The following is a 12,851-nucleotide window of genomic DNA, read 5'->3' on the forward strand; positions in this document are numbered from 1 at the left end:
ACCTCAGTAGCCGATGCTAAAAACACTAGCACAGCTTTGTAAAGGAGGGGGTTAGAGACTTATACAAGCTGACATTTAGACTGGAGCATGACACGGGGACAAATGGGTCCCCATCCCCATCCCGTCCCCGTGAGCTCTATCCTCATCTGCACAAGCCTTGAACACTTTTAAAATCATAAATGGGGATAGAGATAGAGCCTGCAGGGATGGGGACAAATTTGTTCCCGTGCCATTCTCTAATTCAGACATATACCCGAAAAAACAATGAGGAAACTTAGAATTGTTGAGAACTCAGTGGTCCGCTTGATATTTGGATTGAAAAAAAGCGACCGTGTCAGCCCCTACTACAAACTGCTGCACTGGCTGCCAGTCAAGGCACGAATAATATTCAAATTCTCTTGCATATGCTTCAAGCTGGTTTGGGGACTGGCTCCTAGATACATGCTATCCCACTTCGTATTAAACAGCCCCATAAGACAAACCAGAAACGGCAATCTATTTGCATATCCAAGCACTACCGGCATTAAATACAAAACCTTTCTGGAAAGAACCTTTATGTATCAAGCAAACAAACAACAACACTGGCTTGACAACTACATTCATGGAGCTAGACTGACCTATGTCGCTTTTAGAAAAGTCGTAAAAACGGCCTTATTCGACAGATATATCACCTAAACAGTAACTCTGTTAATCCTTTTCTATTTCTATCCAGTGCCCCACTGAAACTCTTAACAAACTGTATATTGTATTTCGCTGTATTTCAAGATTCTACATACTGTAATTTCACTGACTATCTGCACATTGTAACTCGCTGATTGTCCAGCTCTCTTCAAATGTAAACCGCCTAGAAGTCGCATGATTATTGGCGGTATAGAAGAATAAAGTTATTATTATTATTACTATTCACTGGCCACAAGCAAATGGAAGTCAGAAATACACAGATAGCTATGTTGGGCTGCAAATTTCTCTAGCCCCTACCACATTAGCACCTAAATAAATTGTCACTATTGTGTTAAGATGACGGAATTCTCGCTCTTAAGCACTAAATCTAACACCGAAGCGTGCAGCTCACTTAGCGCGTAAACACCAGAGGCAACCACATGAGTGGAGCGTAGGCAGTGCTCCCTCTTCCAGAACATGGTTCATTGCACACTAATGTACCAAGTTTAGCTACACGCATTTACGACTACCGCTGACACGGTTTAAGTGGGCGCTCAAATGCTGCTAGAACCGTTCAAGTATTTGTCACCCCCACACACAGCCCATTGAAAACCAAACCGAGGGCAATTTCCATGCATGTGACGATGAAACCAATACTTGGCTTCCATCTTTTTCTTGTGCAATATGAAGAATGATTTATTATTTATTTTTAAAAACATATCTCCTGTTCCAATCAACAAACATAATAATTCAGGCACCCGTTAAAACATTATCAATAAAACAATCAGAAATCATTTTAAAATTCATCTATCAAAGCAACACAAACGGGCAAGTCTTAAGTAATTTACGAAATTGTTCAATGCTTTCACATAACCCATATCACACCTGGCAACTTGTTGCAGCTACTGAAAATGTCGAGCCTCCCGCCATGCCGTTTCTTACCGTCTCGACAACTAGCAGCATCGCGATCTCAATGCTCTATTTGGTAAATATACAGACATGAATGAATGAACCTGCACCGTTTATTATCAAAGAATCGAAAAACCTACTTGAACTGCTTGTGGTAATCCTCCACAGTCGGCCATCTGAAAAGCAAGAAGATTTATTGAGTGACTCTAAATTACAGGCCAGCATGATTGCTACACATGATGCCTCCCTGGCCCAATTCCAGAACTGATGGGCTCCACTCACTTTCCCACAATTCCAATATTGCGGACATATGAATTTATCCAATTTGATTTTGGATCGTAGGCAGAGAAAACATGTTTCAACTACAACCCTATCAGCCAAATTTAAATTTAAGGTGGCATCATACCAAGGTCATTTTTAACATCCTTTGAGCTATTTCCACATTTACCTCACTGTTCTAATCGTGGACATTTTACCACACCTGGATTGCCTTGCTGCTCACCCCTGTCCTTTAGACCACTTGCCCATCAGGTGGCCAGCATCTCATTCCTCCTCACCTACCCACCTGCCTGGTTTAGCATCCCCCCTTCCCTACCATCCCCCCATGCCCAGCATCCCCCCCTTCCTACTGCCCTGTCTTAAAGATTACACAGATGTAAGAGGCTTGGGGTGTTTTTTCTAACATTTTTGGTTGATGGTAGGGCAGGTTTGTAGAGTTTAACTTGTTAACATCATATATGTCATTTTGGGAAGTGGAGGTGGTGAAAAAGGGTAATTTGGGTGGAGTGAGAGGTCTTTAGGCTTGTATTTGACGAAGCATTTAAATTTACAGTGCCCATCCTCTTCTCCCTCCCTAACAGTCCAAAAAAAATCCTAAGTGAGCCCTGGTTTCTGACCCCTCATCCCCAACCCTGAAAGCGACTCCAATAGTTCAAGTGGACCCTGCAAAACCATCCCCCCACTCCAAAGATTTCCCTGGTAGCTGACTGGCAGGGCCGACTACTACTACTTATCATTTCTGTAGTGCTGAAAGGCATACGCAGTGCTGTACATTTAATATTCAATAGACGGTCCCTCCTCAGAAGAGCTTACAATCTAATATGGACAGAGAGACAGGACATCTCAGGGTTGGGGAGTTTCTGGCAGAAGGAACAATACAATGGGTATAAAGTATCTGACAGTGAGTGGGAGTTAAAAGTTGAAAGCATCAAAAAGTGGGCTTTCAATTTGGATTTTGAATACTGCTAGAGATGAAGCATGATGTATTAACTCTGGCAGCCTGTTCCAGGCATACGGTGTAGCAAGAAAGAAGGTATGGAGTCTGGAGTTAGCGGTGGAAGAGAAGAGTACAGATAAGAGAGACTTACCCTGTGAATTCCGTTCATCGGGGGGGTAGCATAGGGGGAGATGAGTGAGGAGAGATATTGAGGGGCTACAGAGTGAATGCACTTGTAAGTGAGTAAGAGAAGTTTGAAATGTATTCGGAAACGGATGGGGAGCCAATGAAGTGATAAGGAGATGGGTAATGTGAGCATGGCAGATGAGTTGTGTAGCAGCATTTTGAACGAATTGAAGGGGTGAGAGTATGTTGCAGTAGTCTAAGCGTGAGGTGATGAGAGTGTGGATAAGGGTTTTGGTAGTGTGCTCAGAGGTGAGGTTGGATTTTGGTAATACTATAGAGGAAGAAGCGACGAGTTTTAGCAGCTGGTTGGATCTGAGCAGAAAGGAGAGAGAGGAGTCAAAGGTCACCCTTTCAGACTCTAGTCTGAACCGCTCTTGCTGCATTACCCATCAGCAGCTGTAGGATTTTATTAAAAACAGACAAGCTTTTCAGCAAGTTAAGTACTGTCTGGCTCAGAGATACACCAGGATGAAAGGAGAAGAAGCAAACTGAGCGTTACCTTCAGAAAGGTTGTTCTTGTTGGGTCGAGCCTCGAGTTGCATTCCACCTAAAACAAGACGGTGAACATATTTTCACAAACCAATGAGTCAGCAATCAAAGTATGTCATTAAAAAGGATCCAAAAGACAAATAGTTCAGGGTGGTCAGAGCCATTTTCAAACCCACACGGTAACTCTACAGCCAAGGAGGATAAAAACGGTGTATTTCAAAATGAATCTTATTTGATTTTACAAAAAAAATTTAAGAAAATTTGTCTTTAGGGTCTCCTTTTTTTCTACAAATTTTCCATTAAATTGCATTTTTAAATAATGTATATAAAAATGTCACAAAGAGACAAGATTTTCTCCCTTCACCCCAGTCAAGCATTGGCCAGCTCTCATTGTGCGGCATTTTACCTTCTCAGGATGCTTAAAGTGTACACAAGAAAAGCTGATGGGGAGTCAATGGAGTGACAAGGATGGAAGGACAGGCCAAAAGGCTCCCCTGTCACCATATACAGAATTTATCCCAAAGGCTGCGCATAAGATCAATCTAGATAGAATGATAGAGCAAGAGGGAAAAACTGAAGCTCCTACCACAGCTTCCACTGCAGGAGAGTTATCGCCAACCACCAACAGTGCAGGACACCTGAACAAAGAACAAACACCAAATGAATGGCAAGACCCGAAGCAGATCTGCGTTTTCAGGAGTCTACAGTTCCAGAAAAGTTATCTATTATCAGACAAATGAATTATTACAAAAATGTCATTCATAAAAAAGAATGAACTTGCATCCAAAAAATGGAAAACATTCTAAAAGGTAAATAGGTATTAATGCATACAATATTCATACAAATGAAGTGCAAACCATAAAAACAAGTAAATTAAATTAGTCACATGGTCTCTCTAATACATTTGAAAGTTCCATTGTATCAAAAAGATTCCGCATTTTCATATTTTTACAGGAAATGGTTGGGGTGAGAGAAGTGCTAAGTGGGCGTGTGACTAGTCAGTCAGGCAAGATGGCTCACTTTGCAGGTAGTGATGTCATTTGCTTTTGAGATATTTAATAAATAGTGTTTTGAAAATCCCTCAGATTGTCTGATGGGTGGGTTAGTAAGTTTGTAATAAGCTTGATTCTGCCCCTGAATTAAAACATATTCCCCCATTCTAAGCACTAATATCTTTGCAAATAAATTTATATCTGCATTTAACGACACCATTGGTCAATTGCCTGTTGGCAATCTTTCCTGGGCTTTGGAATCAAAAAGTTATCAAAACTTGATTTGCTCAACTGAGAAATTTCCTTGCTCAATTATCTGGGCATAATTGGCTTCCACGGATGTTAAAATTCACCTGGATAACTATCAGACCCCGTTTACTGATTTGCACAAGCAACAGCGTGTGGAGGTTGCGACCCAGTTCCTGAGACAGTATGAAAAAGATCTGAATAGTCTGGAGAGAACTGTTACCAGCGACGCGACTTGGGTGCATCACCAACCCAGAGAGCAAAAGACAAAGCATGGAGAAGAAATTCAAATGTCAGCCCTCCTCCAAAAAAATCATGAAAACCTTCTTTTGGGAATTGAAGAAGCCTATTCTGGCACACTTTCGAGTGAAAATTACTCTGCTTTGCTGTGAAATGACCTTAAACCTTCAATTCACAGCAAAAGAAGAGGAATATTGTCCAAAACAGTCTTGCTGCACCATGACAATGCATGTCCTCATACAGCAGCAGCGACAAAAGAGACAATGCAATGTTGGGTTCAAATGTCTTCCACGTCCTCTTTACAGCCTGGATCTGGTGCCTAGCAATTATCACATCTTTGATCCGCTGAAGGAGATGCTGCAGATTCACCTCTTGATGAAGTAAAGAAAGCGATGCTCACCTGGCTTTGGGAGCAGCCAAAATACTTCTCTGCAGTAATGCAGAAGCTGGTTGAACGATACATCAAATGTGTCATCTTCCATGGGGACTATGTGGAAAAGTGATATGTTCAATTGCTCACAGTAACTTCTGTTAAAGCTGTTAAATGTATTTTGCCTTTACTTTTTGATTTATTCTCGTATAATTTGACCCCATCCAAGGTTGGATCAAGTGGACTAATAATTTCCCTGCGTACAATTTGTATTTATAGCAAGTATTTGCCTGACTCTCTCACGTATTAGGGAGTTCAGTGTCACTTCTACTAAGCGATCTTTACTGGCTAACCTGTCCATAGTAAAAAGCACTCATATTGGGAAAATCTACTAATAGTCAGAATTTGCCTACGGCCTGGTCGCTCTGAGTAAGCCCGCACTTACTATTGGAGAAGGGTCAGGTCTGGCTAGAATCTGGCTGGGGGCTGAGGGGTCCCATGTTGGGCAGTAGTGACATAGCGGGAGAAGGCAACGGCAAACCACTCCTGTACTCTGCCTTGAAACACCACAGGGTGGATGCCTCACTGTGCGTGTTACCATGAGTCAGTGGCCGACTCAGTGGCATAATCCATCCATCCAACAGGCTGAATTATCCAAGCTCTGATAATTGTCATCATATCTCCTCCTTCCTACACACCCTAACATTTTTCTGATCCTCAACAAAGACAGGATTGAAATCCTTAAATTTCATTGCATTTGAAAGGCCTGAATACTTACTTCAAAGTTCTTACGACATTCTCGCCAGTTCCCAAAATGGGTCTCTCAATCTCCAAATCTCTGCGACTGGGATTTAAAATGGAAAGAAAGCAGAGATTAATCAGATCCGTGAATGCTAACGCAGTAACTGGTCCTTGCAAAGACACTAACTCTTCCTTTATCTGCAAAGACCCCCCTCCAACCATCTACAGCCAAAATGTGAAGAGAGAAACTGCACTATAACCTACGACAGTCTCCATTAGTCATCATTCCCCTCCTTTTTACAAAACTGCGCAAGAGGATTTTAGCACCGGCTGGCATGCAGAATGTTCTGCGCTTTTTTGACGTTCCTAGGAACTCTATGGCCGTCAGAGCACCGCAGAGCATTCAGCGTGGCCTCTTGCATGGTTTTGTAAAAGAGGGGGGCATGTTTGTTAATTTAATTATAAGTGTGTGTTACAAAACCAAATTAGGGGCTGTAGGTATCACAGTTCCTAACAGAAGATATTTTAAATAAGATTGTCAAGTGATTTGTGATAATTTTATGTTTGATTAAATATTATGCACTTGTTGATGGATTTGAAAATGAATAAAGAATTTAAAAAAAAGAAAAAAAAAAAGAAGATATTTTAAATAGTATTTGGCACGTGGGAAAGAGTTCTAGATAGAATTCTATAGGTCCAAGAGAAGATCTCGTGCTTTCTCAGTCTGCCCCTGTATAAGACTCTGGTGAGACCTCATTTAGAATATTGTGTACAATTCTGGAGAAGCACCTTTAAAAACATATAAAAAAAAGATGGAGTCGGTCCAGAGGAAGACTACTAAAATGGTGCGTGGTCTTCACCATAAGGCATATGGGGACAGACTTAAAGATCTCAATATTCACATCAGTGGCACCTCGTGGACAGCAGTTGGCTTTGATGCTTTGATGAGGTGCGATGTCAACATGCCCTGGCCTCCTCCTGACATTCGTTATCATGAGACCTTGGCACTGAAGGCGAGATGAGATCCTCCCTCTTCAAGCAAAACTCAAGGGATGACTGGTCACGATGGCCTTTACCAGTACGCAATGCCAAAACCTCTCCTGAACTGGACTTATCGGTGCCAAAAAATTCATTTTCTATTCATCATAACATTGAGGCTCTCTCTCTCAGTTCAATATACAGCGAGAGGTCTCATGTTTGGGCCTCAGATTGCAGTTATGGATATGTATAACTGATATGGTTGTGTTACAGCAGGTCCATGTTTATTCAACTCAAAAATATCTGTCTTGTCTGATGCTTAACTTGTTAACCGAGTCGAGCTCCTGTTTAGGAGATGATACGGTATAGAAATCGAAGTCCGAGATTAGATTAGCTACATGTCTTCAAGCTGCTGGGGGCCTTTTTCTGTGGTTTGATTTTTTATTTATTTGATTTGACATTTCACCTGTCCAAACATTAGTCCCAGGGTACTGCTATTATTAATTATTTCTATAGCACTATGAGACATACAGCGTCACAAAGAAGAAGACGACCGTCTCTGCTCCAAAGAGCTTACAAGCTAAACAGCCGAGACAGACAAACAGATGTCATGGATACAGTTAAGGGGAACGGTTAATCTGCTAGCCAGGTTGGTGGGCAGAGGGGAGTAGGGTTATGGATCGAAGGCTACATCAAAAAGGTGGGTTTTCAGTCTGCTTTTAAACAAGGGAAGGGGCTTGGCGGACAAACACAGGTAATTTATTCCAGATGGAGGGGGGCAGCTAGATGAAAGGAACAAAGTCTGGAATTGGCAGTGGAGGGTACATTCCCACGTCGTACCCATCATAAGAGTCGAGGAAGAGCTGTAGGTTTTCTTGGGTAATGTCTTGCGCTATATGCAGTCTGTACGTCTGGATCAGATCCAAGTTAGCTCGCAGCTCCTCCTGTACAGAAATAGAAAAGGAATCGTTAATAACCACAACTCACTGGATCATTCAACCCATAATTCTAATGAAGACTACAAGGGGAGAATGCTAGACAATCATTTGCTATTTTTAACAAATAACAAAATCATGTTATTTAGAGAGTCACGAGTCAAACCCGTTGTACAGAGCTTCTTCTGAACCACAGTCAGTCTTCCTTCCTGTAAATGTAATGGACTGGAATAGGGATGTAGAATTGTCCAGAATATGGAGAAAAGGATTTTTGTTTACTTTTTGTGACTAAAAAAAAAAAAAAGTTAAACAAGCTGAAATTTATTCAACTACATTGCTTTAAGCGTAAGACACAGGGAAAAATTTGTGCCCGTCCCCACAAACCGTTTGATCCCATCCGCTCAAGCCTCGAATACTTATAATTTTATATTGAACTTATTTTATTAAAGTATAAAAGAAACAATATTTTGTACAATTGTCATTTTATAAACACAAATAATACAGAGCAAGGATCAACAAAACCCCTGTCTCCTCTCCCCCTTCACAAATATCCACCTCCTTTCTCCCTTTGGCCTATGTTGATATCCCCTCTCTCCCTTACTTGTTCCTTTCAGGCATACCCCCCTCCGCCAAAGGCTTCCCCCCAATGTCAGAGCCTTCCATGTCAGTCGGGGATCCCAGTTACCTCAGTCAACAGTCCTCCTTCCAACTGGGCTGCTCCTTCCTGCTTTCAACCATACTTGTTTGCAGTGATGTGCCACGGGCAGCGGCTCTTGCACGCTGCATGTGGCTGACCCGGAAGGGATGGGGAGGGAGGGTGGCTGCTGAACTCACCGGGGGGGGGGGGGGGAGGTCACTGCTGACCTAGAGGAGTGGGAAGGGAGACATCTTGCGGCAGATCCTTTACTGCGGGGACAAGGCAAGCAGTTGATTTTTTTTCCCCATTCCGGCGGGTAACAGTCACTGTGTCATTCTCTAGCCGGTATCAAAGTTTTGCTCAACGACAAACAAGTTCTGTCACTCCTGCTCTCTGTGTTATTCTGGACCGTTCAACAGTATTCATACAAGGCTTGATGCTTATATGAAAAGTCCACAAAAAGGCTCCCAGCCCCCACTCCAATAGTGCAAACCTTGACAGCTCTGAGGAAGAGGGTGTAGAGGTAAGGGAAAGAGAATATGACTTGTATACTACAAAAAGGTACTTCTTTTATACCCGGGGCAATGAAGGATAAAGGGATGACCCAGGGTCAAAAGGAGAAGTGCTGGGATTTGACTCCACAAGCTCAGGGTGCAGAGGCAGCAGATCTGCCACTAGGCCACTAAGCTTAACCTACAGACCAGGTGAGGCTCTAGCCCCGAGATGTAACCAAGCCATAAGTTAAGATGAGATTTGGCTTGAACACTCTTCTCCTCCCTCCTTCAATGCTTCTGCCACAAAAGGGAAGGCCAGCGCCAGAGGAAGGAGGTCCCTCCTCCCTCCTGATGCTACTGCTGGGTAGTTTTGAAATATCTTTGATCGCTACTGCCCCAACATTTATGTATTTATTTAAAACAAATCCTTCATTTTTTACTGCTCTGCACTGATCATCACCCAGAATACTTTGATGGATTGATCCATAATCCAATTAATAAAACAAGGAGCTAGCGTTCACTCACATGGCCAAAATGATGAGCCAACACAATGTCCACCAAGTTGGTTGTCCAATTTGAAAACTGAAAACAAGAGAGACAATGCTGGTTAGGTAAGTTAAACACAGCCACACACTGAATGCTAAGAGAACCAGGCCAGGCGCTTGAAAAATATAAGCCAAACACTGTGGCAAATGAATACGCAAAGGTTAATGGAAATCACGAGGCTGGATTTTTATTCTCTGTAGATGAAAGAATCAATGTTTGAATGGAGAAAAAGAAGATTGTGTGATTACCCACTGAAGAGTTCACCTAATGTTGTCTTAAGTAGAAGCCAGAGGGTCCATAAACGCATCTTGCTATGTTCTTATACTGTATAAAACCCTTGCGGCGGTGAACAACTAGGAAGAATGGGGGGAGGAGTGGGAAGGGGAGGAGGGGTGCTGCCCCCCTCCCCCACCACTATGCCACTGATTGGTATTGCAGGAAAGCCTGGACTTAGCTTTGGACTCTTATGTGGAAAGAAGCTCACACAATAGACGGCCAGAAAAGTCACCAGACGTGGAGCTGAACAAGTACCAAAACCATACTTTACGGTTTCTCAGTTTAGCATCAACAGAGTGACTTTCGCCTATCAGGGTTCTCTCTTGGTACTCACTTTGCACGCTGCCCAATCAATCCAGCCTTTGGAACAGGGATCAATGTTGATCAATAAAAGTCCTTCCACCAGGTCGGAGTGATCCAGCTAAAATTTGTTTTAAGTTTTTTATTCATTTTTCATATAACAACAAGTGTACCACTTAAATTTATACAATTTCATTACGTATACACTCGATATTCCTTCATACATTACTATACTATATATATATATATATATATATATATATATATATATATATATATATATATATAAAACGTATCATTATATAATCTTTTACTATAATCTTGAAGCAGTATATAATATTTAATAAGTATACCAACTATTTCTCAATTATAAACCCATCCCCTCCCCTTTCTAGTAACGGTGTGATCCAGCTAAAATTAACGGAATGAATTCAGGGTCAGATGTACTGGTTTGACAATTCCACCCTAAGCCCTTGTATTAACTTCGGTAAGTCTAAAAATGCTGACTGCTGTGGGCAAACTCTCTACCCCACTTTCACTAACACATGAGTGTCGGAGCAGTTACCGCCGCTATGCATTAGCAAAAGAGGGGGGGAGAGGTCACCACAGTGTGCTTTCTCAAACCATTTCCATCATATCATCAAGCTCGGATAGAAGGAAAAAGCTTACCGCAAATTTGGTTAGGATGTAGGCGCCAGCTCCGATGCCAATTCCAATAATGCTCTTTATGCTGAAATTAAATACAATCAAAGGATAAAAGTGATCAAAACAGGATCGACTGCTTGGAGGGAACGGCGAATGCTGGACTTTTTAATTTGCTGGGCATTGTATGGTTGCTTATCAGCTTCGGGGTTTTTTTTGGTTCTCCGGATGGGGAGGGGATATTTTGTATAAGCACGGCATAGTTGTATTAACTGTTTATTTTATTTGTTTGCTGTGCTACATGCTTTCTATTTTGGTGCTGTTGTGCCTAAAAGAATAAATTAAGATTAAAAAAAAAAAAAAAAAAGTTTCCCCCATAGGTTGGAAAAATGAGGACTTTGCTTAAATCTATTATGGAACTGAAAAATGCAGCGTAATGTTCATAGAGGTAGGAACAGGGCCAATGCAATGATGCACAGCTTAGATGTCTGGTTGCCTGTCCTACACAGGATAACTTATAAAATCGCCCTCTTGACATTTAAAACTTTACAGACCAATACACCAGCATTTATAGACAGACTTTTCATCCCATATGACCCTCCGAGAGCTTTAAGATCTATTTCTCAATATAATCTTAACATTCCATCTTTAAAAATAATTGGTACACGTCGTACTTCAATCTTTTCTGTGACAGCCCCTATGATTTGGAATACTCTTCCTTTACACTTAAAAATGGAAAAAAATTTAAAAGCAATTTAAAGTGCTTTCTTTTTTAAAGATGCTTTTAATTGATCAACTGTGTTTTAGTCATTAACTTAATCTTCTTTCCTACATTTATTTTCCCAATTCCCTTTTGTGTTTACCTTAAATGTTTCTCACATTTTCTATACCGATTGTATTTCTCCCCCTCTTCCTATTCGTGTCCAGGGGCTTTTCGGTCCTTTTTACCTAGTACGTATTTGTTGTCGGTCATGTAGTTTTTTTTATTATTATTCAATTAATAATAGATGTTTTATCACAGTAATGTAAGTTTTATTTGTTAAATTTTTGTTTAAATGTTAATTTTATATTTTGTACATCGCTTTGTAGTTTCAAAAAAGCGTTAAATCAAAAACCTGAATAAACATAAACATAAGTGATTTCTAGACTATTCTCATCAGCATGGAATGGTTTTTGCCTTGGAGTCAAATCAAGGCTGAGATAAGAACATAAAAAGTTGCCTCCGCTGGGTCAGACCAGGGGTTCAGCTCCCGCGGCAGCCCATCAGGTCCATGACCTGTAAGTGATCCTTTGTCTAAAACCTTTCAATCCCCATTATTCTTCTATCTCTACCCTTTCATAATCCTATCTCTACCTCAATCCCCATATCCTTCAGGAACTTGCCCAATCCCTCTTTGAATCCCCTTAATGTACTCTGTCCTATCACATCCTCCGGAAGTGCATTCCAGGTGTTTTCCTTTCTAATCTAACCTTTAGCCTTATAAACCAGGTCATTCCCCTGAGGGACTCGAACCGGTTAACAAAAATTAACTTAAGGACACATTAATAAACAATATTAAGACAGGAAAAAGTCAGAAAATGTCAACATTCAGAGAATTCTTAATAGATACATCATCTTTCCACTAAAAAAGCCCATGAATCTCTACGGTTTGTTCAAATTTCACTCGCAGGGCTTCAGCGTTCTCCAACATCACTTCTGGGACCTGCACCTAGGAAGTGATACAGAGAGTGCTGAAGCCAACGTAAGCAGCTACTGTGCACCAAAGATAAAAAGGGGGGAGGGGAGGGCGCCACTCACCCCCCGCTACGCCAGTGGTCTCCAGGTAAAGGACTGCAAAGTGTACATGAGAAAGCTCCAGGGTCCACCACAAGATTCAGGATTAAGGCACTAGAGCTGCTGCATGGAAAAACAGTCAATTTGATTGCGTTTGATATAGAGCACGTCAATAAAATTGGTTGCCGTGTTAGGAAGACTACATGAGAAAACCCGGCTC

General features: G+C 41.5%; 1 protein-coding gene across 3 annotated transcripts in view; it reads right to left on the reverse strand.

Annotated features, from left to right (window-relative positions):
- The window catches only part of NDRG3 (NDRG family member 3), a 31,885-nt gene that overhangs the window by 5,364 nt on the left and 13,670 nt on the right, over positions 1–12,851 (reverse strand). For all 3 annotated transcript variants that reach the window (XM_033915045.1, XM_033915044.1, XM_033915046.1), the window contains exons 7-14: positions 10,885–10,945; positions 10,250–10,336; positions 9,619–9,675; positions 7,868–7,971; positions 6,087–6,152; positions 4,047–4,098; positions 3,471–3,518; positions 1,710–1,745 (exon numbers count right to left, since the gene is read on the reverse strand). In XM_033915045.1, the coding sequence (XP_033770936.1) occupies positions 1,710–1,745; positions 3,471–3,518; positions 4,047–4,098; positions 6,087–6,152; positions 7,868–7,971; positions 9,619–9,675; positions 10,250–10,336; positions 10,885–10,945 (511 nt within the window). The remainder of the gene's footprint in view (positions 1–1,709; positions 1,746–3,470; positions 3,519–4,046; positions 4,099–6,086; positions 6,153–7,867; positions 7,972–9,618; positions 9,676–10,249; positions 10,337–10,884; positions 10,946–12,851) is intronic.

Source organism: Geotrypetes seraphini, chromosome 11 (genome assembly GCF_902459505.1).
Source record: "Geotrypetes seraphini chromosome 11, aGeoSer1.1, whole genome shotgun sequence".
Lineage (NCBI taxonomy): Eukaryota > Metazoa > Chordata > Amphibia > Gymnophiona > Dermophiidae > Geotrypetes > Geotrypetes seraphini.